General features: G+C 59.0%; 2 protein-coding genes across 3 annotated transcripts in view; one reads left to right on the forward strand and one right to left on the reverse strand.

Annotated features, from left to right (window-relative positions):
• Cers4 (ceramide synthase 4) lies at positions 1-27,611 on the reverse strand. 2 transcript variants are annotated; one of them, XM_076850203.2, is made up of 12 exons: positions 27,532-27,600; positions 8,548-8,640; positions 6,999-7,172; positions 4,684-4,801; positions 3,725-3,843; positions 3,594-3,651; positions 3,305-3,355; positions 2,938-3,030; positions 2,585-2,713; positions 2,233-2,339; positions 567-723; positions 1-451 (listed from the first exon to the last, which is right to left on the reverse strand). In XM_076850203.2, exons 3-12 carry the CDS (start codon positions 7,169-7,171, stop codon positions 275-277), a joined length of 1,182 nt encoding a protein of 393 aa, XP_076706318.2. In that variant the 5' UTR covers position 7,172; positions 8,548-8,640; positions 27,532-27,600; the 3' UTR covers positions 1-274. The 2 variants fall into 2 exon arrangements, with proteins under 2 accessions (XP_076706318.2, XP_076706309.2); XM_076850194.2 differs by lacking the exon at positions 8,548-8,640 and having other exon boundaries at positions 27,532-27,611.
• Positions 27,455-27,975, forward strand: part of Fbn3 (fibrillin 3) — a 96,651-nt gene continuing 96,130 nt past the window's right edge. The window contains exon 1 of the mRNA XM_077110361.1: positions 27,455-27,932. Within this exon, the coding sequence (XP_076966476.1) occupies positions 27,455-27,932 (478 nt within the window). The remainder of the gene's footprint in view (positions 27,933-27,975) is intronic.

Consider the following 27,975-nt stretch of genomic DNA (forward strand, 5'->3'; position numbering starts at 1 on the left):
TCAGCTTTTATTGGACCTCTTTCATCCAGGGCTCCCCACGGCCACCAGGCTGCAGCCTGGATGTGGCTCTGGCTGGCAGCAGTGTCCTGCTGCTGCCTTCTGGCTCTGTCTAGGTGCCCAGAGGGAGGGGGAGGGGAGGGGCTGGAGACAGATCATCAGCCTCTGGCCCATCTGGGGCCGGGCTTCCCTGTGAGTTGGCTCAGAGGCTGCCAGTCCAGCCACCTCAAGTGCCCAAGGTGCTGGGGACAGCCCCTCGTTGCCAGTTCTTGGCAGGCTATGTGGCTGGCACATGCCCATTGGCCAGCCGTCTGGCTGCCCGGCTTCTAGGGCCGTCAGCTGGGGCAGCCCTGGGCTCGTGAGTCATCCCGTTCTTCATCTGTAAACCTTCTGGGGCCAGTCCGTCGTCACTGGAGTCAGACTCTTCCACATCACTGCGAATGTCCTTTGCCATCTGGGGAACAGAGCCAGGTGGAAGCTCAGAGCATGTAGGAGCTCGGGGCAGGGCCGGGCCAGGCTGGGATGGGGGCTCCCAGAGGCATACATGAGCTACCCTTGCCCAGATGTACCTGACCCTTCCTCAAGAAGTTGATGAGCATGCGCAGGATGAGGCCGAACCAGTACACGTGCAACACCTGCAGCATCATCAGAAGCACGTTGAAGAAGTAGTAGCCAAAGAAGGGACCCCTGTCCAAGATGGACTCATAGTAGGTGGTGTAGATGATCCTGCAGCGGGAGGGAGGGAGAGAGGAAGGGGTCTCACCAGCTGCTGTAGACCCTAGTCCTAGGAACACCTAGTCTTTCTTGCTCTGGAACTTTCTGTGGCTCCCCAGTGCTGTCCCAGACTCAAGATACTTATCCACTTCCGCTGGGTACACAGCCTCTGCTCCCTGTTAAACTAGGTCAGCACAATAGAGGCTGTCAGCAGGCCTTGCCCAACCATGAGCCCCAAGGGGATGCTTAGTATCCCACCGTGCTCCTAGGCGGCCCTTTCACGTCTTCTTGTATCTCCTTAGGCCCCAGCCCCTCGTCCCCTGGACCCCTCGGATGCAACCTGAGAGAAGGTTCCTGAGTGCCCTGCCCCCTGCCCTCCACCACCTCTGGCCACTCTCTTCCTGTTTCTCCCTCACCTGCCTCCTTGCTGGCTCACCTGCCAATCCCTGGTTACTTCTCATGCAAGGAAGAGCGACACACCCTCCCTCCACCCTTCTTTCTCCCTCTGGTGACCCCCCTTTCCCTGAGACTCTGAAGTGGCTAAGGAGACTGTTTTCCTCCTGTGCCTCTCATTGGCTGCTGCTTCCCAGTCTCTCCAGGCTCCCCTCTGCCTGAGGACATCAGGGGACTCGTCCTCACTGTCCACACCAGCTCCCCAGCTGACTCCATCCAGGCTGGTGTCTTCAGTTACCGACGGCGCATGGGGGGCTCCTACAGATGGGGGCTCCTACAGAAGGGGGCCTACGTGGGCCTGCCTCCTCCTTGTCTCTCCGTAAGTCCCGCGGAGCCCGATGCCCCAGGCAGCTCCTCCTGGGCCGGTTCCCAGCCAGGACCCTGGTGGCCCTCCCGAGTCTGCACGTCCCTCACCTCACTGTACCAATGCAGTGGCGCCCGCTCTCGCCCTCGGCCCCACGTTTCCCACCGCCTGTCCCCTGTAGCCACCCGAGGGCGCTCGTGAGCTGCTCGCCGGTGCCTCCTCTCCGCGGCCGGCCCTGGTCCTCTCCAACCCCGCGCTGCCTTTGAGCCACGGGCTCTGCCGGCCACTCCCTCCCTCCGGAACGCGTCTGGGGTCAGCGCGGTCCTTCTCTCACCTCCCTCCCTGACTTCCAGCTATGCACTCGCGAGCTTCCCTCTCACCCTACCTTCTCCCTCCCCTTCTCTAGACTTGGCTCTCTTGCCCCTCTGCCCGCTTCCACCCACACCGCCAGCACCCAGAGGGCTGGCATCCTTGAGGGGCTCCATGAATACTGAGGACTCCAGCAAGCTGCGCCCTGGCCCGCCTCCTCCCACTTCGTGTCCAGGGCGGCGCCCTATGAAGCCTGAGCCCAGTTCCCTCTCTCACCTCTGAGCTTTGGCATATGCTGTGCCCTGTGTCAGGCACACCCTTCCCTGCCGCCTCCTGGAAAAATCCAGCCAATACCTCCAGCTCTTCCCGGGGCAGGGCACCCAGGGCGAGGCGGGCGGGGTCTCAGACATGCCCGGCCCCCGTCTAGCCCCTACGGGAGGGGGAGGCCGACTCACTGGGTGGGGTAGAGTATGAGGCGGGTGAAGAAGAAGACAAAGGAGAAGATGACGAAGAGCGCGTCGCACACCGCCGTGAAGCGCGTGTAGTTGAACATCTTACAGGCCTGGGGGGGCAGAGGGCGCGGCTCAGGACCCAGGCTGGCACGCAGGGCCGGGTGGCAGGGCGGGCAGGGCGGGTTTCACCCACCCGGGAGCCTGCGAGGGCGTCCCCTCTTAGGGAGCGGGGGCGGGGCTCAGGAGCTGGGGAGCAGGGTCTCCGGGCTCGGGAAGACCTGGGGGGCGGGGCCTCACCCCTCAGGAGGTGAGGGGGCGGGGCCTCATCTCCAGGGCGTGCGGAGGGTCAGCCCACCTCCAGCAGGTAGTCGGTCGAGTCGTGCAGCAGCAGCACCAGCGAGCCAATGCGCAGCAGGTTCGTGCTGTAGGAGAAGGTGATCAGGGCGATAGTCACGAAGTGATGCGCCACCTGCTCCTTGAAGTCCTGCAGGAGACGGTGGGTCACCAGATAAGCCTTGGTGCCAGGAGGGGCCCCACCCTGGGGCTGGGGGCGCCCCACCCTGGGGCTGGGGACAGGCCCTCGCAGGAGATCGGTGTGACCTGGAGCCCAGGCCTCCGGGTGGTGGGGCCGCAGCCCACGGCACCCCAGCTCCCTGTCCAGAGACTGGGTCACGTCTTCCCCGTGGTGTCCGCTCCCCATGGCTTCACCTTGCGCTTGATGTCAAAGGGCAGCGTGATGAGCAGTGAGATGTAGAAGCTCAGCTCCAGGAGGTACCACCAGTACAGCTTTGGCTGCAGGGTCTGTGACAGGAAGGACGGCAAGGGTAGCTGTGGGCAGCGGAGCCGCCTACCTGGCAGGTTCATGGCCCAGGACCCTCCCCATTTGCTTAAAACCAGCACAACTGAATGCCCATGAGTGAGGAGGTGGTCAAGGCCAGCGGTTCTGTGGAGTCTCCTCACTCCTGGCCCCTCTCTACAGAACACAGGAGTAAGAGAGCCAGAGCAGCCCTCAGGGGAATTTCTGGTGTGTCCTACAAATTTGGGTCTTGGGCCTGTGGCCACCCCTGCCACTCACCTGGTTTGGGTAATTTTCCCAGCACATCACTGGAGTCCACAGCCATGACTCCTGCAAAGAAACAGGTGTCTCAAGGTCCTGAAGGTCAGACACCAGCTGCCACCCAGGGGCCAGGGCCTCCCTAAGGTTCCCGCGCAGACCCTTCCTCTCTTCCCTGGCCAGTTCCACCTCTGCCCCTCTCTCCCCACGGTGGTTTGTTCACTGTAGAACCTCTGCTCCTGGTGCCCAGGAGGTCTTCAGCACAGGCCCTGCAGGTGCTTGTGGGACAGTGCGCAGTCAGGGTACTCACGTTGTACAGGACCGAGACACCACCGACGAAGGTACACAGGTAGAAGGCGAACCTCCAGCTGCAGACAGGAGGAAGCCCATGAGGCAGCTGCCCGACAGACCCCCTCCCTGGCCCTTCCCTGGCACTGGTACCTGGCCTCGCAGAACTTCTTGGAGAGGCAGGGCCGATCCTGGTTCCGGCGTCTCCTGAACCAGCGCTGAGTCTGCCGCAGTGTGAGGCCACACTGGGCGGCCAAGAGGGCCATCTGGGACTAAAGAGAGGTGTCAGGAGTCAGGGCCACTGAGGCCTGATGGTGGCATCCTTCCCTTGTCCCTGGATAACAGGACCTGGCTCTGCTCTCCCTTTTTGCAGCCCCAGATCTTGCCTGTGAGGTAGCCATGTCTACTATTGAGAGATGGGTGTGCCCCAGAACACTGGGTTTGTGAGGACCAAGACCGTCCCTAGTGCAGCAGAACACTGATGGAGAAAGGGGACTGGGGATGAGGCTGGGGGCACTCCCCCCAAGAGGCTTTCCTACACCCGCTCGGGAGCATCCACCCCAGGCAGGCGGTGGGGAGCTTGCCCTCATCCCTTCCTGCAGAAGGGATTGCCGAGGAAGGGGGATCGCAAAGCTCTCTGCTCTTCGGAGTTGTCCTGACCTTAGTAGGGAAAACAGTGTCCTTCCCTCTCAGGACCCACACCCCCAGACCCTGTCCCCTGAGCAGTCCACTCCATGGATGGGAAAGGAGGTCAGTCACAGGGCTGCCTGTCACCACCCCCAGGCACAGCCAGACTCCTGTTCCTTCCCAAGAGCCGGAAAGAATCACTCCTCTCCTCCCAGCCCAGAATCTGCCCACCGGGCAGCTGTGCCGGCTGATGCCCAGGATAGGGGGGCGGGACTCACTTCTTTACCCCCCCCCCCAGCTTGAGGGGGCGGGACCTCATCTCCCAGGGAGGTGTGGCAAGCAGGGGATCCAGGTGGCGTGCAGGCTGGGCATTTGTTGGAGTGCCAGAGGACACCTTAGCTTCCCTGGCCCCCAATAAGTGGTCACATACCGCTGCCGGGCACCATCCACGGGGCAGCAGGGTGGCAGTGGCGACGGGCACTCACCTCTTTGGGTCTCCGCCCGGTCTCCAGGAAGTGTCTCTCCAGCGTGGCGTTGGGCTTCGCTGGCTTCCGGACCCGATCCCGCACTCCCAGCCACCGGCCCAGGGGCAGGCCTACGAATCTGAGTGCAGGGGACATGGAGCCCGTTAGCGCCCAAGAGAGAAGGGGAGGTGACGGGGGGGGGGGGGGGCGGGGGGGGACATGTTACAGGTGGGGAAATCCGGGCCTGGAGTAGGCACACAGCAGGGCGTGAGCCTGGGGGTCTTTCTTCTCCCTCTAAGAGGAAGGTCCATAGGCCCGGAACCGAGAGAACCGTGGGGCAGGGTCAGAACTCTCCCCAGTCGCTCTGGCCTCCCACACTGGGCCCCAGAACCTTGCCTTGTACTGGACGGCGTGGGGGTGGGGGGTAGGAGCCAGACCATCGTCAGGATGTGGGCTTCCAGGTACCTTCGCCCATCCCCAACCAAGTCGAGAGTCCCTTACTGCCTGTCCCCCAGACGCCGGGGTCCTGATCCCCAAGGGCAGGAGCAGGGCCTGCCTCCTTTAAAGTCCCTCTCCTCCAGCATATGGCACTGCTCCAGGTTGAGGCAAAGGATTAGTGAGGACCTGGGCAATCACCGCATTGTCCACAAGGGGGCCCCCAAGACCCGGGTGGGGCTGAATTTCATCAGTGTCCTAACATCGCTCCTCATTTGGAGAAACTGAGGCCCAGGGCAGCCTGGCAAGACACTCACCTCCACTGCCACTGTGATGGGGAGCAGAGGGGGCTGGTTTACTGAGCACCTACTACCTGCCAAGTGTAGGACTGAGTCCTTATCACTGGCTCAACTGTCCCGATGGGCAAACTGGACAAAGCCCTCAGAGATGTGCCCAGGGTGGCACAATGGGTGGTGGGGGGACATACCTCAAGTTTGAACCCAAGTCTCCATCTTTTAACAGTTAATACCCCTGCTTCCCCCACCCCCACGGCCCTCCACAGAGACTCAGGCAAGGCCATTATTTAAATACAGTTTCCCTGCTGGGCTCCAGTAGTGGGCCTGGGCACAGTGCCCGCCCACTCCATCCATCCCCACTCTCCCCTGTCCCCGGGGGAGGGCTGAGACCCCTCCCTTCAAGACCCAGCTGGGTGGGGGCTGGAGGACTCCCTCAGGCAACCTCCAGACCTGGGTGATCTGCTGTGTGACCTTAGCAGGTCACTAGACCTCTGCATCCATTTAGTCTTTTGTAAAATGGACCATGTCCTGCAGCCGCATCAGATCGCGCAAGTTAGAACCCCTTAACGGCCGGGAGCTGGCCGGGACAGGCAGGCCTCCTCAGAAGGCCATGTGCTGGATAAATACCCCTCTGTGAAGGTCCAGGGGCCCAGAGCTCAGGGAGCCCCCATGAGTAGGAGCCACAAAGCAAGATGCAGGACACCCCTGTGCCCAGGATCGGGGGGGGGGGCGAAGGGAGGGACCTCTGGGGGGGATTCCCCTGAAGAAGGGCTGAGGGTCTGGCTCCAGGGAGGGACAAGGAATCAGCCTTAAGGGAATTGAAGAGCAACCAGGGCAAAGGCTGGAGGTCACCCAGAAAGCAGAGCTCGCCCAGAAGGTGGCAAGACTGACCCCAGGTGTGAGGTGGTCGGTGGCGGGTGGCAGGGAGGCTGTGGGGTGCAGGCTGGGGAGGGCCACTGGGGAGGTGGGGAGCCAGGCAGGGCCGCGGCAGGAGAGGGGCTGGTAGGGGGGTTTATCTGTGTGCCCGCGACTGCCACGCAGCAGGGTCTCTGTGGGCTCTGCCGAGGGGGGAGCTGTAGGAGCAAAGACTCCCACCCGAGAGGGTGCTCAGGGGAGAGAGCACCTGGCTCCCACTGGTCACGCAGGAAATGACCAAAAATCCAGGGGTTTTGGCAGCCAGGTCACTGGGAATCTGGGCAGGTGGCACATACTTGGGGAACAGGTACCAGACTGCCAGAGGTTGGGGGCAAATGGGGGGCATGAGGGGGGGCCAGTGTAAGGGGAGGGGGAGGGGAGGAGCGAGTGGAGGGGGAGGGGTGGGGCCGGACAGACTTGTCCACGCAGAGGGAGGAGCTTCAGGCCCTGGGTGGGAGGGAGCTGGCAGATGCCCCTCTACTCACCTCTGAAGGCCAGACCCATGTCCTCCAAGGTCCCCAGCCCTGTTCCATGAAGGTGGGGGCACACCCAGAGTAAGCCAGCCTCCAGCCACTAGAGGGAAGTGGTGCAAAGCCAGGTCCCACCCAGCACTCGTGCAGATGGGGACCCACGCATGCAGGGACACACAGGTGACAGGGTCGGCCGGAGGTAGCGCACATGGACACTCACCTCTCGAAGACGATGCGCAGGGCCACCAGGACCAGGGCTAGGGGCAGGGCCGCCAGCATGTGGTGGGGGTGGGCGAAGACGCGGCCATCGCGGTCCTCCAGCTGCTCCCAGGAGCAGTTTGGTGGTAACCAGAGCCTTTCCTGCCACAGCCACGCGTTCAGGCTGGACAGCATCCTGCGGACACAAGTGCCGCGGTCAGGAGTCTGCACTAAGTCTCGGGAGCCACAGAACAAAGGCACCCTCTGCCCGCTCACTGGCCTCCCCTGCCCAGCTCAGTGGAGCTCCTCTGTGGCCTCAGTGAGGTGGGTTCCTGGTCACAGTCCACCCTCAGCCCTCATTTCCAGCCAACAGAGTATCATGGCCAGTTGTCAGGGCAGACATTGGCTGTGTGTCCTCAGGCAGGTGACCTGACCTCTCCAAACCTCAGGTTCATTCCTAAAACAGGGACAGTCATACCCACCTCTCAGCCCAGCCTGCCCCAGCGTAGGAAGGGCTTGGCCTCCTGACCCTGCACCACCCGGCTCCTCAGGGTCATTGTTCTGCACTATTCAGGCGCCAACAAGGTGGCCAGAAGTCAAGGGAGTGGCCCCTTGGGGTCATAAACTTGAATCCTCAAATGTCAGGAAGGTGCCCTTCATTGCAGGAAGCGGCTCCAATGCCCCCGGAGACAGAGGACAGAGGGGATCCAGAGTCCCTCCCAGGCCCTCTTCAGAAGGTGGACTCCCCGTAGGAATGGCAGGAGGCCATCCACCTGGTGAGCAGCCCACTCGGCCGGCCCCACCTGCTAAGGAACCCGGGCAGCTCCTCTCTCCCGAGATCTTGAGCCAAGAGCGGACAGCGCCGGTCACCAGTTGGAAAGTCTTTGTACACACATTCATCCGTCTGTCCATGAATCGTCTGTCCACTCATCCATCTCCCCACCCATCCAGCCATCTTCTGCCATCCTCCCATCTGTCAGTCCCCCCACTTACCCACCCACCCACCACTGCATTCAGGCCACAGCTGTCCGCAGTTTGACTTGTCCTGATAATGCCAGGTTGGGGCTGGGCATTAGACACAGTGGGAGAGTGGGAAAGACAGTTTTGTCCCTGTGGAACTTACAGCCCTGCAGGAAGGCAGTCAGAAGACGAGTGAACCGATTCTTAAAGAACAGATACCAGAGTGTGATGGAGCCTGAGACAAAATGCAGAGCTGGTGGCTGTGAAGGTAGAGAGTAAGGAGGGCCCTGGAAGGAGCCGAGACTCACGGCGAAAGAGGGTAGTGTAGGAAAGGAAGGGGGCCTGGGGAAGGGGCTTTTCAGAAGATTAGCAGCAGGTGCAAAGGCCCCGAGGCAGGGTGGAACTCAGGGTGCTGGAGGTCTAGGAAGGAGGCCCATGTGGCTGGAGTTGAGTGAGTGAGGGGGACACAGGGAGGAGGTGAGGGGGGCAGGGCATGCAAGGAACAGGGGCCAGAAGGGAGATTTGGATTATTTTCCCCAACATTTTATAATGAAAAAATTCAGCCCTGCAGAGTAGTTGAAATACTTTTTACGGTGAATGCATGAACCCACCGTTGGATCCGCCCTTCACATTTTGTTCTGTCTGCTTCATCGCACGCCTGCCCGTCTGTCCCATCGACCCGTCCATCAGTTCATCTCATTTTCCTGGATGCATTTCAAAGTAAGCAGCAGACATCAAACCACACCCCGCAAAACATCTCCGTGTGCAGATCATTAACTCAGGCTCAATATTTGCTTACCCTTTGTTTTTTTTTCTTTTAAGGTAAAATTTGCTGGAGGGAATGCATCTCAAGTTTACAGTGGCTGAGTTTGGACCAATCTCCGCACCTAGGTGACCCAATCTCCTCCTACCCACATTCTTTCCAGAAAGTTCTCCTGTGTCCCTTCCTGGTCAACCTCCACCTCTGCTGCCCAAAGTTAACTTCTGTCCCATACTTTTAATATTGATCATCACAGATTAGTTTTGTCACTTCTAGAATGTCGGATAAATGGCTGCACGCACTGCATGTGTGTGTCTGGTGTCCTGCAGGCCACAGGCTGTCCTGCTGCCGGGACTCCTCTGCGCCTCTGAGTCCATGGGGCGACTCCTGTGCACTGTCCGGATGAGCCAGAGTTGGCTCCTTATCGTTTGCTGATGGACACCTGGGCTGCTTCCAGCTCTGGGTAATTAGGGGCAAAGCTGCCGTGAGCACGTCCGTGTGTCCTGCGTGGGTAGAAGTGTTCCATTTCTCGGGGGCACTCCCCGGCTCGCAGCTGTGGGCTAAAGCAACTGCCAGCCTGCTTGCTAAGGTGGCTGTCACGTCTGTCACTTCCGTCAGTGGCAGCGAGGTGCTGTTGTCCTTGGTGTTGAGATGGAAGTCTAGGGCTGTCGGTTGCCACGCATGGGGTGGCCTCTAGAACCCCGAAGGGGTGCTGTGGACTGTCCCAATGAAGCGAGGTGGTGAGAAGGGTCTAGACTGCAGAGAAATCTGGGGTGAGGAAGGGCCAAGAGCTGAAGGCCTCAGCAAAGGCCCAGGTGTGGTGTGAGGGGCTGGTGGGGCGGGGAGGCAGCGGTCAAAGAATATAAAATTTCAGTTAGGAGTAAGCTCAAGGATCTCTTGAGGAGCTGGTGACCACGGTAACAATGTATTATATATTTGAAAATTGCTCAGAGTGGACTTTAAGTGTTCCCAGCACACACAAAAAGGTACCCCTGTGACATAATGCCTAGGTGCTTTAATGTAGCCATTGCACAATGTATACTCGCTACAGATACATACATGTTTCTTTTTGTCCTGGGGTTTTTAAAACAGGGGTACTTTTTCACTGAGCTACATCCTCCCCTTCTTTAAATTTTGAGACAGGGTTTTACTAAACTGCTAAGGCTGGCCTCTAACTTGCAATCCTCCTACCTCCACCTCCCGAGTCCCTGGTATAATGTGCCACTGAGCCCAGTCATCACACACACAGTTTTTGTTTATTAAAAAATGAACTCATGGGGCTGGGGATGTGGCTCAAGCGGTAGCGCGCTCGCCTGGCATGCATGCGGCCCGGGTTCGATCCTCAGCACCACATACAAACAAAGATGATGTGTCCGCGGAAAACTAAAAAAAAAAAAAAGAACTCATGCAGAGTTCTTGCCTAGCACACATGAGGTCTTGGGTTTGACCCCCAATACTGCAAACAATAAAAACAACAGCAAAAATAAAATAAAATTTAAAATACTGAGGGTTGGGGATGGTGGCTCAGTGCCTAGGATGTGTAAGGACCTGGAAAAAAGGAAAAGAGGGGAAAAAAAGCTAAAAAAAGAAAATACAAATAAACACTGAAACCCAAAGGCTGGGTGGCCGAGCACATGCTAGTGTGTGGGAGGGCCTGGGTGATCCCCAGTGTCCCCCACACCCCCAGAAACAGAAAGGACCGGAGCTGCACAAGAGCACGCCGCCACACCGGCATCGCTACTGACTGGAAATCCCAACCCAGGAGTCAGCCTGTGACGCTGACGGGTCTCCTCCAGGTGCTTTCGCAAGAGACCACAAACTTGGTGGCTTTAAACAACACAGAATCTAGTCCCCGGGGTTAACGCCAGGCTCTGGGGGCTCCAGGAGGAGGGGGTGTGGCTCCTGATCTCCAGATCCCACAGCACAGCGACTTCCCCCCTGGACCCTGCCTGTCCTCCATGAGGACTCTGGCGACACTGGCCTCCTGGCTAATCCTGGATGATCCCCCATCTCAAGGTCAGCCGATTTGCAGCCTGATTCCGTCTGCGCCCTCGCTGTGACCCTGCCCAAGACCGGCCTTCCACACTGAAGAGCCAGGGACCCGAGGAGTGGGCTGCGTCAGGGAACAAGCGGGCTCAGCCTCAGATGAGACAGACAGGCAGGAGGGCCTCGGGGTCCCCACGGACACAGGAGGCGGGACAGACTCAGGGGGCCCAGGATGGGAGCAGGTGGGCGCAGGGAGGTCCCGTCAGTGTGGGGCCGAGGTTCAGACCCGTGTGGATGGCTGGTCCCCAGGAAGGGGCTGCGATGAACCAGGTCATTGAGGCGCCCGTGACGTGCTGGGCATCCTGTGGGGGCTCTCGAAGTCAGCAGCTCACAAGCATCGCAGGTGTGTGACAATGGCTAGTCTAGACCCAGGACAAGAGCCAGAGGGTTGGTCTCTCTAGAGAAGCCGGCTGTCATCACTGACTGGCAGCCTGCCTCATCCTGCACCTGACAGTGTTCCAGCCCTGCCTGGCACCCCCAGCCGCGCCTGGACCCAGCCTCACCGGCACAGCCAAGGCCACGGGGGACCTCTACAGCCTCCCTCTACAGCCCCCTCTAAGGGACTCTCCCACCCACCCGAAAGACCCGAGTGCAGAAGGGGAGGGAGCTGCAGCCAGATCCCAGGAGTCCCGGGCCAGCTCCATGATTCTGCCCCAACCCGAGGGCCCTCAGATTGGGGTCCCTGGTGCATGCAGCCACCCTGAGCTGCCCATGATTCTAGGTCTCCACTTACACCCCCAGCCTCAAAACCCACCCCAGGCACTGCGTGACCCTGCACACAGAGCCGTCTTTTTACAAGTGCACTCCACTGTGCTGAGCGCTGGGACACAAAACAGTGGGAAAGGAGGTGAGGCCTCTGCCCTCAGAGCCTGCACGCCTCCCTCTCCGGTCTGTTTGAAAACTCCTGTGCGTCCTCCAAAGCCCTGCTCAGTGGGCACCATCTCCTGGAGGAACCACCTCGTGCCCATAGTTCTCTAGTTAAAGCACCTCCCCAGCTCTGCCTCCTTCACCCTCCTTCACCGTGAGGTCAGGAACTGGCCAGGCTTGGGGTGGGGAAGGCAGCGTCGTTCTCAAACCTAGTCCTCCCACCTGCAGCAGGCCCAGCCCCTTCTGGTCCAAAGTCACAAAGGGGACCAGAAATACACTTTCCAAGCCAGAGAACCATGACAGCAGAGGTCTCACGGAGGAGTCCTGCCCCCTGACCCACCTGTCCCTGCCCACTTTCCTTCCTTTTTCTTGTGGTGCAGGGGATTGAACCCAGGGCCTTGTGCACGAGGCGAGCGCGCGACCAACCGAGCTACAACCCTAGACCTGCACTTTCCTTTCTTGATGCATAAATAAGTGATGCTGTGGTTTGAGAGGAGAGCAGGGTCTGGAGCCAGCAGACTGCAGTCCTGTCCCCAGTGCTTCCAGGGCTTCAGGATCTCCTGAGGCACTCCCAGCCGTGCCCCACCCCAGACTCTGCACAGGAAGACCCAGGCAGGGCCTGGCATGCAGGAGGGGCTCAGGCATGGCTGTCACTGGGCGTCCCTGGCAGGAAAGACCCAGATTATCCTCCTGAGGGATGAGCCCTGAGCTGAGCTCCCCCTGGATTGTCACCTTTGGGACCCCAGCTCTAGTTCTTCCCAGTGACACTGCCCCCCTGGGCCTTGCTTACCCATCTGTACAGTGGTCATGGCCAGGTCCTATGCTCTGGGCCAGGGGGTCAAGGGCAGTGGCTGAGAACCTACAAACACCCACACTGGTATCACCTCTGACTTGCTTTTGGCCGCACTCACCAGTTGTGCAACCTCAGGCAGGTGACCTGGCTTCTCTGCCTCAGTGTCATCATCTGTAAAATGGGACCCAGAGTGGCCCCTTCCATGGGGGAGGCTGGGAATTATGTCTGGGGTGGGGCCAGTGGGAGGTTTAGTGGCTGTGATGGGGGTGGGGAGGTGCTGGCCGGGGGGTCCCCAGCATCCAAGTGGCCGCACACAGCTTGGGAGCCCTCTCTGAGCCTCCTGTGTTCCCCGGGGCTGCACCCAGGGTGGCCTCCAGGTCTTCTGGAGAGTAACCGGTGTGTGTGTGTGTGTGTGGGGGGGATGCTCCAGCATCCCCACACCTCGGCTGCCCCTGGTCCCCCAGCCTGCCTGTTCTTTGAAGCCTCCTGGCCCGGCTCCCAGCCCTGCCCTGCCACCTGGGTGGCAGCTGATAATCCTTCTTAGTGGCTAAAAATATCCCTGGGTTGAGGGAGAAAGAGAGACTAGGGCTTTGTGTTGCACAGGGCACGGGGGTGGGAAGAGCTGGTCCTGGGGGGCCTGAGATTGTGTAAGCCCTTCCCCAGGGATTCCCTGAACCCCAGGAACCCGGTACCACCCCAGGAGCAGGACTGTGCACAGAGGCTGGTTTTGTTTTCAGTCCAGCTGGAAGGCAGGACTTGCCCAGATCAAGAAAATGGGAATTGGTTCTGTTGCCCCCAACGCATGCTCCCCCTCCCTCCCCAGCCGGGCTTGCTGCCTGGGTCACCTGATTCCTGTGGCCTGAGGCCCAGGCAGTAACACATGATGTGCTGCAAAGGGGTTGTTTGTAGATAACCACAGCCACCTCTGCATTGGGCCCTGGCTGTCCCTTCCAGATGGCCCAAGCCCCGGTAGCACTCTGCAGAAAGGCAGATGGCTCCAGGGTACTACCACACTGCTCCCTCCCAAAGACCCCAAGGAGGGCCCTAAGTCTGGGGCTCTGCCATGTCCCGGCCTCTCATATTTAGGCACACTCTTGGCCTCCCCCTCCCTGTTTGATTCACTGCAATAGCTCACTTCTGGACTTCCAACTCAACTTCAGCTTCAGGGCCTTTGCACGTGCTACTCAACTTACAAGGTTCATGCTGTTTGACTTCCCAGTGACACTTCAACATAGATACTGATCAGCTCAAAGTGTTGGAGTGGAACAAATTCCCCAGCCAGCCCTGAGTCTAGCTGTCTTGTCACTCTCCTTTCAGCTCGCACTTTACCTCCCACAACCAAAGCAGCCAGTGCTCTGTCGCCTGACCCTGGGTGGTCCCTCTGGCCCTCTGGCCCTGCTCCATCTGTTTTCTTGTTTACTGTCTGCTCACTCCAAGGCACAAGCCTCACAAAAGCTAAGAATGTCCTTTGAGCCATTGCTGTGTCCTCAGGGCTTCCAACAGGCCCTGGTGTGACAGCTGGGTACCGACTCAATGTGTGCAGAGTGGGCGAAGGAGCAGATTAGACACACAGAGGACAAGTGGGTGGGCACCCAGGACCTGAGCTCAGGGGGTCGAACTAGCTAGAAACAACCCATCCTTGTGAAGACGCAAGGTGGGCTCAACCCCCACCACATCCTCACAAAGGAGGGCCACTGGGGGGCTGGGAAGGCTGAGGCTGGAGGAGAGACGGGCTGGATACTGGTCACAGGGCAGGTGGTCAGCACAGGGGACAGCCAAGGTTGCCAGCTCCCTCCGTGGGGAGGGGCTGCTGTGCCCACTGGTGGGCTCGGGGCTCTCGGCACCCAGGCCCGCCTCTGCCCAGCGAGGTCCTGAAGGAGCAGCCTCCTCTCCACCCTCCCTCCGGCTTTCAGGGTGCCAGGAGCCCAGGGAAGAACTCCTTCAGGTTTATGCCTCCTGACGGCCTCAGGGTCTTGTGAACTGAGCCAGGCTCCCCTGAGGTCTCCAGCCTCCTCCCCTGGTTGCTCCTATTGGAGCCACCCCTTGATCCCCTGCTCCTTCCCCCAAACCCCACAGCTGGCACGGGGGCCATGAGGTTGCGGGGGTGGGTCAATCTACAGCCGCCTGGTCAACTCTGACCTGCACTGGCTGCAAGGAGGAAGCAAAGAGAGGCCCCTGCCGGCTGGCCCTTCTAGAATCTTCTACCTTGTACAGCTCCACTCGAGCCCCTGTGTTGTCTCAGCTGCCTGTCGTCCAGACCTAGGGGTCCTCAGACCACCCACGGGTGCCTTTTCCTGAAACGCCCCCCTCCTCCCCTAGGTCAGTCCTGCCTGTCTCCGAGCCCTGGATCTGATGGAGTCCCCCACTTAAGAGGCGCCCCTGCCCTTCCCCCCTGGGCAGAGCCCCCTCCCAGCCCCCCAGTCCCCTGGTCCCTCTCTGGCTCTGTGGGGCCTGGAGGGCATGTCTGGCTCCAGCCTCCAAACAGCGAGGGCCAGGTCAGGGGGAGCCCCCCAGGAGCCCCCAGCATGGCTGGGTGTGTGCAGGGCGAGTCAGGGAGGCTCAGAACTGAGGGAGGAGGGGTCACAGCTCTGAGCGTCCAGTCCCTGGACAGGAGGGGGCGGTGAGGGTGACTGCTACCTCTCTGGGGAGGAGTGGAGGGAGCCCGCCAGGCTTTATGGTCCCTCCAAGGCCGATGCTAAAGGTTTGCTCCCCAATCTGTGGCTCCTGGGGGGGGTGGGTCGTCCAGGAAGAAGTGAGGCCTCTGGGGCTGCCCTGAAGGGGACGGGAGGCCCAGCCCTTCCTTATTTTGCTTCAAGCAGCCGAGAGGCTAGCCAGGTCACTCCACCCAGGGCCCAGAGCCAGAGACCCACCAGCCATGGACCCAAACCTCTGAGAACCTTTCCTCTTCCTGAGCTGTCTATCTCCGGTCCCTGTCACAGTGACCGAAAGCAAAGTAACACGTGGTTTAAAAAAAAAAAAAAAAAAAAAAAAGCTTTCTTGGGTGTAATCAACACGCAAGACCCTGTCTGCGTTCAGAGGGTGACACAGTGCATTCAACCAGCACACACCCGTGAAGCCATCCCTTCAGTCAAGACAACAAATGCACCCATCACTCCCCAGGATGCTCCCCTGTAGTCCCTCCTTCCCTCCCGGCGAAAGCTGGAAGCAACCTTGTGTCCAACAGCTGGGGATCGGAAACCTCAGGACTCTGTGGTATCAGGTGCCGCAGGAGAGTGGAAAGGGAGGAGGAAGAGGCAGGGGGATGGACCTGGAAGGCGCTGGGCTGAGTGAAGTCATGAGTCACGAAAGGACAAAGACCGTTAGGATCCCACTTACAGGAGGTCCCCAGAGAAGGCACATTCGCAAACACTGGGTTGGCGGTTGCCAGGGGCCGGGGGAGGGGAGCAGGCTGGCCGAGTAGAATTTTAATTTTGAAAGACGAAGCCATTCTGGAGTGGGCTGCTGGGCCGGGGCCAGACACTGGGCCACACTGAAGTGAGCACAGGAAACGGTGAGGACGCTGCATTTGACACTTTACCAAAACAATTTTTTTTCATTTAAAAAAATGACCAACAGTGGGGTGGGGGTGGGAGGGAGGTGGAAGAAGAGCTGCGCTCCCCAACTTGGGAGGATCATTGAGCCAAACAAGAAAAGCGAATTGCGTGGACACTAATGGCTGATGCTGAGCTTGTATCACGGAAAACCCCCGAGAGCTCTGTGGCTGGTAGCGCCCCAGACCCAGGTGACCAGCTCGGGACTCAACATAAAGCCATGACCTGGAAGCTCCCGGGCTGCGCTGTCTAATGGGGCGTCAGAGGCCAGATGCCGCTGCGAAATGAACTGGGGCTGGGGGCCTAGCGTGTGGGAGGCCCTGGGTTCCATTCCCAGCACGGCAGAGGCTAAATTTAAAATTCAGGTCTTTGGTTGCATCAGCCATACGTGAGTTCTTAATTGCCACAAGGAGCCAGTGGCCATCACACTGGGCAGCAGAGGACTGGAACTTCCCGTCATTGCAGGATATTGTGTTACACAGTCCTGCCTCGACAGCGACCCAAACCAGCAAGAAGGGAGGTAGGGAGGACGGAGAAGAGAGGCTCAGTGGAGAGCGCTGGCCTAGCGCGCGTGAGGACTTGGGTTTGGCCCTAGCACTGGAAAAAAAAAGGTTTGAAGAATAAGAGGACAGTCTAGAGACAATGTGGCAGAGGATCTAGGAACGGCCAACGATGGGGACCCCAAATTCCACACAAAACTCTGTGCCTCTGCTGACCCCTGAACCACACATATGCAGGGTGGCCTCAGACAGTCTAGATATGCCTCAAAAAACAACTGTTAATTGCCTGATAAAAAAGTAATTAAAATGTTTGAAAATCAATACTGTTCAGAGGAACATACCAGAACCCACAACCTGACAAAGTATCTGGCACAATGTCCAAAGTGTGATCTAAACTTACTGGACATGTGAAGAAACAGGAGAACATGACCTCACGGTCAAGAATGAAGATGAGCCGGGTGGGGGGGCTCACGCCTGCGATGCCAGGACTGGGAGGCCGAGGCAGGAGGATCGCAACTTCAAGGCCAGTCTGCACAACTTAGCAAGATTGTGCCTCAAAAAAAACAACAACTAAAAAGTGGGGGCTGGGGATGTAGGTCACTGACAGAGCACCCTGGGTCAGGAGGAGAAGCAGAAGAAGGGGCTGCAGATACAGTGCTTGCCTCGAATGCACAAGGCCCTCGGTTCAATCCCCAGCACCATAAAAAAAAAAAAGAAAAAAGAAAAGAAAAGAAAAGGAGGAAGAAGAATGGAGGCTGTTTCAGGGATGACCCAGATATTCAGATATGGGGATTATCCGATAAGGACTTTGAAGCAGCTTTTACAAATATATTCAGAAATCAATTTTTCTTTTTTCTTTTGGCACTAGGGGGATTTAACCTAAGGGTGCTTAGCCCCTGAGCCACATCCCCAGCCGTTTTATTCTTTAATTTGAGACAGGGTCTTGCTAAGTTGCTGAGGTCGGCCCCGAACTTGCAATCCCCCTGCGTCAGCCTCCCAAGACCCTGAGATTACAGGGCACCCACCACAGCTCCCGGCTGAAATTAAGTCTAGATGAATGAACAAAGAGGAAACTCATCAGGGAAGCAGAGACTATAGAAATGGACAGACTGTGGATGTTAAAACCAAAAGGACAATCTCTGAGACGGACAATTCACTGTGTGAGTCTGATGGCATATTGGTGTTGGGAGAAGAAAGACAAGACACATTCCAAGACCAGTTAATAGCAAATATCCACCCTGAAGAACAGAGGGACTCAAGGAAAATGTGCATCTGGAAGCGGACAGCGGTGACAGCGGTGACAGTGCTCAATATTGTCAGTGTCCCGAGGGCACACCTCGCGTGGGCAAGGCGGCCAGCTCTGTGTCACATGGGTTCAACGGTGGCTTTCAGGGCCTCGGCCACCTGAGGGACCACAGCAAAGGTCCAACGTGCATGAAGAGACAAAAACACAGAAGACTTTCTAATTTTGTCCACGGCCCCAGATGCCCACGTGAACACAGCAAGCAGGGCTGTGAGAAGCACCCCAGAGGGGCCGAGGGGCCGCTGCACCAGGAAGCCCGCGGGGTTTTCACAGGTTTTTATCAAGGGAGAGCTTTGATAAAAAGCCAGAGCTTCCTCATCTTCCCAAGTTGACACTCCCCATTCAACACACCCACCCCCCGGCCCAGCCCTGGTTCCCACCATCTCTGTGAACTGCTGGCTCCAGGGACCTCTATGAGTGGAGCCACACAGGATTCGCCCTTTGTGACTGGTTCACTTCACCCAACAGCAGGTCCCAGGTTCATCTATATTGGAGTCTCAGAATTTCCTCCCTTTTAGGGCTGAATAGCATTCCAAGTGTGTGAGTCTGTGTGTGCATGTGTGTGTATGTGCACAATCAAAGAGGAACTTTTTTGGAGGGGGTACCGGGGATTGAACTCAGGGGCACTCGGCCACTGAGCCACATCCCAGCCCTATTTTGTATTGCACTTAGAGACAGGGTCTCACCGAGTTGCTTAGCACCTCGCTTTTGCTGAGACTGGCTTTGAACTCACAATCCTGCTGTCTGGGATCACAATCACCACACTCGGCATAGCAAATCACGTTAGTGCGAGAGAGACGAAAAGGCGGGATGGCTGGCAGAAGACACAGGGGCTCCGGAGGGGCGTTTTGGGTGGGGAATGAGCTCCCAGGCCCAGCTCACCACTTAGAAACCAATTCCCAGCCCAGGTCGGCCCCTCAAGGGCGGGGGAACGGTGGTGCCAGGCTGTGCTCTGCTGGGGCCTTCATTCACTCAACCTGGCCTACCAGTGACCCCTACCTTTCCCACCTACTGGTGGCTGGGCCTTTGGCCACCCCCTGGTGACCACATTCCAGGAGGTACGTCCAGGTAGGGCAAAGCCAGACTGTTTTCCAGGAAAGTGGACCTGGCCCACATCCACGTCAGGACTGCCCGAGGCACCACTGGTCAGCAGCCCAGCACCATGGCGGCCTTGCCCAGGGGCCAGGACTGCCTCCTTAGGTTGGAAATGTCAGCCACGGTTTAGAAAGACACCATTACCGTTCCGCTTCACAGATGAACCAACAGAATCTCAGAGATGCTGAATGCTTTACCCAGAGTCACACAGCTGGTCTGTGCCAGGCTGGAGTTTGCTTCTGTGGATGCCACTGGGCATTCTAGGACAGAGAGAAACTTGGTGCACTGCTGGAGAGTGGGACTCTGCCTGGCGTTTCTACCCAACCCTAACTACTGTGGCCTCTCCTGGTTCAGGACACTTCTTCCCACTATAGCCACCCCCAGTGGCCAACTCCCTATTTGGTATTTGTGCCCCCTAATGGGGTTTGTGTCCAAGAACTGGACCTCCCTGTTCACTGCTTCTCTGCTGTTCTGTCTCCAATTCCGGTTGTTTTCCTCCCTGAAGGCGCTGGCCCTCCTCTTACCCTCCCCTCGCTGAGAACTCTCACTCCAGGAAGCCGTGACCAGCATCTCCATCCTCTGGTTTCTTTCCCCAGGACCAAGCCTGCGGATCCAACACCAGCTGGCTGTTCTGTGCCGACCCACCACGCTAAAGCCATCCTCCACCAAACCCGTTTTCTTTTCCACCTGTGACCTATCCACGCCATCTTCGAGGACAGGAATCTGAGTCATTCCACACGCCTCCTGGCACCTTCTTGACGCTCTGCTTCTCCCTGGGTCCTGAGATGGGTCCATCTCCCTCCTCTGTCCAGTTCCCACAACTGAATCATTGTGGCAGCCTCGGCCCTGGCCTCTCTGCCTCCAGTCTTGCCCCAGCCACCGCCTCTCCCACCGGCATCCAGGCTGTCCTTCTAACCTGCAGCTCTGGCCCTGGGCCACTGTGCCCAGCTTGTTGTGGGTGTGTGTACACAGGGTGTTTTTCCTTCCTTTGGTGCTGGTGACGGAAACCAGGCACTGAATCCTGAAAGTTCTCCCATGGGCCTGGCACCGTGCACCCCAGACCAGCTCCGGGCCTTGGCCCAGCTGCAGCCCTACCAGGAATGCCGTCTCTTCTGCCTGGCCAACTCCGGGTCTGCGCCATCCTGCTCTCTGGACACTTCCTCCAGGAGGCCTTGCCAGCTACCCCTGGGCTGGGCTAGGAGCCTGTGTTACGGTTTGGATGTGAAGTGTCCCCTGAAGGCCACGATTAGGTCACGACAGCTGTGAGCTGACGGGTGGATTAATCCACTTGATAGACGGACAGTCTGAAAGGGCTACTGTGCTGGTGGCAACCAGGTCAACAGGATGTGGCTGGAGGAAGGGGTCACTGGGGAAGTGCCTTTGGGGTTTACATTCTGTCCCTGGCACCCTGGGTGCTCTCTCTGCTTCCCACCTCTCTGACTGGAGTGGCTCTCCTCTGCGGCTCCCTGCCACCATGATGCTCCGCCTCACCTCAGGCCAGAGCTTCGGAGCCAGCCAGCCGTGAGCGGAGACCTCGGAAACTGTGAGCCCCAAATAGATCTTTCCTCCACTAAAATTGTTCTTGTCATGTATTTTGGCCTCAGTGATGCAAAACGAAGACACCCTCTTACCCCATCTTCCTTAGCAATGGTAGGGCAACTGTCTGCCTTCCCCAGTGTCCTGACCTCTCCACTTTTCCAGCACCCAGCACATAACGGGGGGCAGGAAGCTGTAGAATGGAAGAATGGAAGGTGGAACTGAGGCCCAGGCACCAGGACCCAGAGAACAGTTTTGCCTCAATTTTGAGCCTTCCCACTCCCCTCTCCCCCACTCCCTCTCCCACCTGCTCTAACAGGCACCCACCTTCTCCTTCAAAAGGCTCTCGTTTTTTCCCTTAAGTGACTAGGACGAGCCGGGTGCAGTGGCGCGGCCTGTAGCCCAGTCCTTGGGAGGCTGAGGTGGGAGACTCCTGGGAGTCTGAGACCAGCCCAGGCAACACAGCAAGACGCAATAGCAAAAATAAAGTAGAAAATTTTAAAAAGGAAGAAATATATATAACAACATTTTGGTCACTGATGGACAGAATTTATGATGAGATTATCATGCAGCCAAAAAGTTCCTGTTGCTGAGTGACATCTTAGACATGGGAACACCGAAGTGCGTGCATTCATGGCAAGCTGGTGTAAACATGCCGTGCGCTGCCAGCCTTCTACAAGGGTGGCGGGACATGCTCTGCGCGGTGCATAATGCTGAGCATCACGACGGTCTGATCCTGAGTGCCCATGTTCTTAAAGGCTTGGTGCTGACCAGAGGAGGTGGACTCTCTAAGAGGTAGGGCATGCCCTTGAGGGGACAGTGGAACCCTGGTTCCCTCCCCTTGCTCTGTTTTTGCTTCACCATCACGAGGTCAATGGCTTGGCTCTGGCCACTCACCCCTGCCCCAGGCCAAAGAGTAATGGTCCACCTGGAACCTCCCAAACACACCTTTTCTTTGCACTAATTGAACACATCAGGTATTTTATTATAGTAATAGAAAAAGTAACACAGTAATAATAACAAATAACTATGTTACTGGTTTGTGTAATTTTTTTTTTTTTTTTGAGACGAGTCCTGCTATGTGGCCCAGGCTGGCCTCTAACTCCTGAGCTCAAGCGATCCTCCTATCTCAGACTCCCCACCATGCCCAACTTGGGGGTGACTGCACACTTCTTTTTAAATTGGGGCTGGGGGTTGAAACCAGGGCCTCAATTTTGAGCCTTCCCACTACCCCCTCTGTCACGGAGCTGCACCCCGAGCCCCTGCTACCATCTCCTTTTTATTGTTATTTTGAAGCATATTCCTTCCACTCACGGAGGAAAGTTTATCGACACCATTGTCACCTTACGCCTCTGTGTCTCCTGCTCCCCGCGCCTCTGCAGGATGGCCTCCACCATCTGGGTTTGTGAAAATACTCCCCGATGGTCACACAGTGACGAAGTGGCCTAAGGATGCATTTCTCAGGACCGTCCTGGTTGGCAAGTGGCGCGTGACTGTACATTTATTTCCAGAACAAGTTTCCCTCCTCCCTCAATAAGCCGGTGCCCACACCAGGAGCAGAGTGGCCATAAAAACAAGCAGGACAAAAACAAAACAAAGTTTGGTGCCGGCCAGTCCCTGAGGCCTGCGGGTTCCAGGGGAGGTGGGCAGGCGTCTCTTGCCGTGGTTTCTTAAAGACACAGCAGCAGCCTGGGGAGCTGGGTCTCTGTCAGAGGAAGGCGGCGGACATTCCAGAAGAGGCGACTCTGTGAACCCCCCTGGCTGGTGAGCTGTCTCTATTGGTCACCTTGTGACTGGCCTCTGGGAGGTGATGGGGCTGATCTGGGGGTTCTGGTTCAGAATTGGGGTGGTATAATTGGGGTGAAGGGGGCCTGATCTGGGAATTACCTGCTTGGGCAGGAACAGGGCCTGGGGTGGGAGGAGAGTCAGGAAGACCAGTTCTGGGCACGGAACTCTGGGAAGGCACTGTCTCAGAGGTAGGAGGAGTGACCACAGGGACAGGGCAAGGGGTCATCTGTTTGAATGTGGCCCGTAGAACCACCCTTCAGAGGAGTGGGGGGCAGCAGGTCTAGACAGTGGCAGGTTGTGGCCTTTCGAGTTTGCAATGGGGGGGGGGTCCTGGGCTCTGCTCCTGTCCTGCTGGCCTTGGACAGAGTCCTCAGGGAAATCAAGTCACCTGCCTGCCTGGTGGGAAAGAGCCACAGAAGCCACTGTGGGGCACATGTCCTTCCGGAGCCCTCCAGGTGGTTCAGTAGGGACGGGGGGTTCCAGGCCTATGGGATGGCTCGGCGAGGGGCCCCCAGGGGGATGCCACAGTCCTTATAAAGACCAGAGGTGTCAGGGACAGGTGCACAGGGAGGGCAGAGGGGCACCCTTCCTGGCTCTGCCCACCCCTCCCTTGGTCGCCCAGTAGTGCCACACAGTTCAAGCCGGTTCCTTCCCCTGCTCAAGAGGCCCCGTGGCTCCTCGCCAGGCATTCAAGGTCCCCATGGTGACCTGGCCCCGTTGGCCGTCCCACCCCACACCACTGACCTCCCACAGCTAGTGACTCTGGGGTTCTCAGGCAGGGGTCTGTGCATGAATCCCGAAATCTCAGAAGAGTCACTTTAACGGCACCAGGATGCCAGCCTTTGCCTGGGGGTTCCCCATCTGAGCCCCTGTCCACCATTCCCGTCCACTCCTGGCACGGCTAACCCTCAGGTGGGCAGCTTGCCTGCTGCTGACCCCCCCCCAAGCCTCAGGCCTCCTGGGCGGGGAAGGGACCTCCTCTCGCCTCCAGCAACCAGAGATCCTCCTCTGGGCTCAGGCTGTTCTGCCTTGTCCCTGCCAGGAGCCAGGCAGCCTCCCCAGGGTGGGGGCTCCAGGAGGGCAGCGGACATGCCTCGTTTCCATCAGCGTCCACCGCTGGTTCGGAGTCAGCCCTGACTCGAATGTCTCCTTTTCAGAGAGGCCATGACCTCCTCAAATAAAGTCACCCTCCATGGTCTAATCACATTTCTGGAAAATTCCGACAATACATGGGGAAGCCCTCAACATCTTGCATCCAGCCCAGCTCCCTCCAGTCTCCAGCTGTCTCCAGGAAGCTGCAGCAGAGGCACAAGTATCACGCGCTTGTCACCTTATGATTGGGGAAACTGAGGCACAGGGTCCCCCCCAAGGGCATGGAGTAGGGAGTGGCGAGTTGGAACCTGGGCTTGTGTCTCCAGAACTTGCACCCCACCCCACCTGAGCCCAGTTTCTCCAGCTGTAGCCAGAAATGCCTGGATTCCTGCATCACTTCAAAAACATGCATCTGGTACCTGTTATGTGCCAGGTGAGGACCTGCACCCTTGGTCTCAGCAGAACTGAGGAGACAGGATTCCTGCCTTCCAGGAACTGATGTTCCGGATGGGGTGGGGAGGGAGACACAACTTTGTTAGTTAATTCATTTCATCATATCAGGCCTCGATCCCAGGTGTGGAGAGATAAGGTGAGGAGGGGAGGGTGAGTCAGGCAACTTCCTGGAGAAGCTGATGTTGAGAAGAAGGTGAGGGAGGAAGCCAGGGTCCAGAGCATTTTAGCCAGAGAAGACCTGAGCCAGTGCAAAGGACCTGAGGCAGGGCCTCCAGAGACATGGCTGGTGTGGCTGCAGTGGAGGGCAGAGGGGCAGGAATGAGGGACAGAAGCCCTGCCCCTCCCCCAGGAAAGGGGTGGTCCTTCCTTCCTTCAGGGTTCAAGGACTTTGGGGTGGATGGCCCCACTTTGGCACATAGAGGCCAAAGTGACAAAGCAAAAACGTCCCTTAAGACCCACAGGTCTCCAAGGACTCCTCTGTGGTCTTCCCCTCACTCACTCGTGCCAGCCACACGGGCCTCCCTGTTGTGCCTCCAGCACACGGAGCCTGTCCTGGCCTCAGGGCCTTCGTCCCTGCTGGTCTCTGCCTGGAACGCTCTCCTTCCAGAGGGCCACCTGGCTAGCTCCTCCTCCGTCTTCAGGTCTCATCCCTGTTGCTGTCCCCTTCTCTCTGTAAGAACAGCAGCTCCAGGAACTTCATGTCCTTCACTGCCAGCGGCCCCACCATGTGTCCCAATGCAGAAGCTGCGTTGGAGTGAGCTGGACGAACAAATGTCCCACCACAGACAGGGACGGGAGGAGGCAGCCAGCCACAGGGCGGAGGGGGAGCCTACCACGGGACCCCTCTCTAGACGCAGCCATGGAGCCCTGGGCCAAAATGTGGCTTCAGGAGGCAGGAAGGGTGAGAGAGAAGAGAGTGGGCTCTGGCCAGTCCAGCGTGCGGGACAGCATCCTATTAACCAAGATGGAGTCCGGCCTGCGGAGGACAGAGGCCTCCTCTACCCACTCTGGTTAGTGAGGCTGGATCTGAGGCACCTGTTCAAGGACCTGAAGAAAAGCCCAAGCTGGGGGACCGGGAGGGGGGAAAGTGGGGAGGAAGGGAGCCCCATGCAGAAGAATGTCTCCTGGGCCAGTTCCTGTCCCGCTTCTCCAAACCGCCCTGCACCACGCCTCTGCCAGCTGGGCATCTAGCGGCACCCCAAGTTGCAGATGCTGGAAAGAGACTGATTCCACTTAAACCTGCTCCCCCATTATGGCTGGCCTTCCCCGCCTCACCTCCTCCCCTAGCCACACCCCACTGGGCTCAGCAGGGCCAGCTCAGGAGCCTCCGTCCTGCTCTTCTAACTCCTGTCCTCCTCCCTGCCCCACAGTTTCTTCCCTGGGCTCAGAATAGCGTCCCAATGCCTTTCAAGGCCAGCAGGCTGGCTTTGCCCACGGCCTCTCTCCGCTGGACCTCCCAGCCCTGGCCTTGCAGACTTTTTCTGTGGCCCGGCCATCCCAGCCCCCCCGCCATGCTCGGGGCTCCACACCTGCTCTGTCTCCCTGCTCTTCCTCCCCTTCGTCCAGATGCCTCCCCTGATCCGCTCCTGACACAGCCCGGCGGCTTTCTGGGCTCCCTCCCTGAGGGCAGCAGCTCTGCCATGTTTCCGTATTTTAATAGCCTCTGCCTACCAGGCAGTTATCACCGCTGGCATCCTGCTGAGTGCTTAACCTGTGAGTGACGAGGCGGTCAGGCCCACTTCACAGGTGGAGAAAGGGAAGCACGAGGAGGTGAAGTCACTGGCCTGAGGCTCCTCACCTCGAACTGGCAGGACAAGGTAGGCGGCAGGCTGGAGCCCAGACACCGGAAAGGGGGCAGACTGAGGTGCCCAGAGAAGAGGGGGTGCGCCCCATGGCACCCGCCTTCCTGTGTCATCCCACCATGGGAGGAGGGGACCTCAGCCCACTCCTGCTGCCATCTACGGTCAGCCCACGGCTTCCGAGCCAACTGCTCACTCTGTGCCAGGCACGGGGCCAACCAAACACTTTATCCAACCTACAAATGGTCCTGGGTCTGGAGGTGAGCAGGAAATGGGGGCCGATGGGAACTTGAACTCCCACCTGGCCCTGGTGCTCTCCCTCATCCCCTTAGGGATGTGGATGCCACGGAGATTTACCAAGCCCTTTCCTAGCCAGGCTCCTTTGACACCCGATAACACTCCCAGGGACAGGTACTATTCACCCATTTTAGGGGTGGGTAAACTAAAGCTTTGAAGTCTTTCCTGGGACCACGAGGCCAGTTCAATGACTGTGGCTTCTAGTTGATCTCCACTGCCTCATTCTCTCCTCCCTCAAGACACCTCAGCCAGGACTGGGGGGCCCGGGAAGGTAGGCAGCAAGGATCCCCAGGGTCTCCTGAGACCTGGCTGGGCCTGCTGGGGCCCAGGTGAGTAAGGCGGTCATGGCCGCGGAGGCGGGGCTGGAGCCCAGTCCCTTATTCACAGAATCTGCTCCTGGAAAGAGATCAACTGCAAAACCCGACAGCTTCTAAGACAACTCGGCAGCCCAGGATTCTTATCTTGGGGGGTCCCATCCAATAGGTTATGGTTGCTCCAGAGTGGGCCACCCTGGCCTCTGATACCCAGATGCCTGAGACCTTGCTTGGGCTCAGACTGGGGTCTTGGGGAGCCTCCCCCATCTCAGATTTTGCAAGGTGGGCTGGGCCACAACAGCCTCCCCCAGCCATGTATGTGTGCCCCCAGCAAGTCTCCCCATCCCCGCAAAGGCCCCTCCCTCCACGTTTCCATCTCCAGGTCAGAAATCTCCAAGCACATTCCTCACATTCTACTTCGGAGCAGACAAGAATCTAGGTGATGCCCTTCTGCCAAAATGAAGATGGAGCTGGCTCACTTCCTATCAACCCTCGGGTAGGGTCCAAGCTTCCTCCCAAGCCTCTTCCCAGCCCTGCTGCAGGCAGAGCACTGCAGGGTCTTTTTCTCTTTTTCAGGATTGAGACACAATCCGATGGTGTTAGCCAGCTGGCCCAATTCTCTCTGGTACCCACAACGCTGAGAATGGACCCCGGGGCTCCTCCACCTTCCAACCCTGGCCAGCCTCGCTGCACCTTTCATCTTCCCTCTTCACACTTGGGCCACACTGGCCTCTTTTCGGCTGTGCAGAAGCACCCAGCTGGGCGCTGCCCTGGGGATCTTGCTGTTTGCTGGGCCCAGAAAGCCCTCGCTGCCGGGTCCGATCAGGTCGGTTGGCACCTTCCCTGAGAACCTCCTTTGCTTTCCCTCCTGGCACCTCCACCCTTCCCCTAGTTCCCTGAAGGGTCGTCTTCCCAGCACCGTGGAATGATGAGATTTTCTATTTACACGGTTCTTAGAAACCGTCTACGCAGCAGCTGGGTTGTGGACTCCGTAGGCCTGGGGCCCTGCTGCGTCCCCAGCCCTGGTACGTCGGTGGCACCAGTGGGCGCCCGCCCCGATTTGCCCGTGACGGGCGGACACTCGGGTGGCGCTCCGCCCGTCCACACATCCGGATTCCCCGCGTCACGGGGCCAGGCTCGCCCCCACTCGCTCCCGCCCGTTTCGCAGGCTCGTCCTTGGGCACCCGAGCCGCCCGGGCCCTCGGGGGGACCAGGGCTCTCTCGGGAAGGTGGCCCGGGCCGCAGACCAGATGGGAAGCCCCGAGAGGCAGCCCGGGAGGAGTGCTGGGGGACGCGGGGGCTGCGTTTGGGGGCCAGGGCGGTCATGGCCGCAGAGGCGGGGCCGGAGCCCGTCGCGAGGGTGGCGTTCGGGGCGGTGTTCGCGGCGCGGGGCGCTCTTACCTGGGGGCGCAGGCGGCCGGGCGCACCGAGGGCCACGGCGGGGCGAGGGACGGCGCGCCTGGCGGCTGACCCGGAGAGGAAGCAGACGCACCGCCCGCGCCAGGCAACCGGACTCTGCTCCCGGCCGAGCAGCGGCCCGGAGCCGCGGGAAAGAAAGCTGGAGGGGGGCGCGGGGCGGGGCCGGGGCGGGGCCTGGAGGGCGCAGCCGGAGGGGGCGGAGCGCGGGGGCCTCTCGGAGCTCGCCCCCACCCCGCGCAAGCAGCCCTCTCCCCGGGCCCCGCCTCCATCCGCCTGGCCCCGCCCCAGCCCCGCCCCCAGCCCCGCCCCCAGCCCCGCCCCGCGGCGCGCCAGGCGCTGGTCCAGCCACGCGTCTGATGTCTGCGCAACCAGCAGCATCTTCTGTGGGCGCTTTCTGGCCCCCGCTTCACCCTGCCCACACGTGGC

Source organism: Callospermophilus lateralis, chromosome 1, assembly GCF_048772815.1.
Source record: "Callospermophilus lateralis isolate mCalLat2 chromosome 1, mCalLat2.hap1, whole genome shotgun sequence".
NCBI lineage: Eukaryota > Metazoa > Chordata > Mammalia > Rodentia > Sciuridae > Callospermophilus > Callospermophilus lateralis.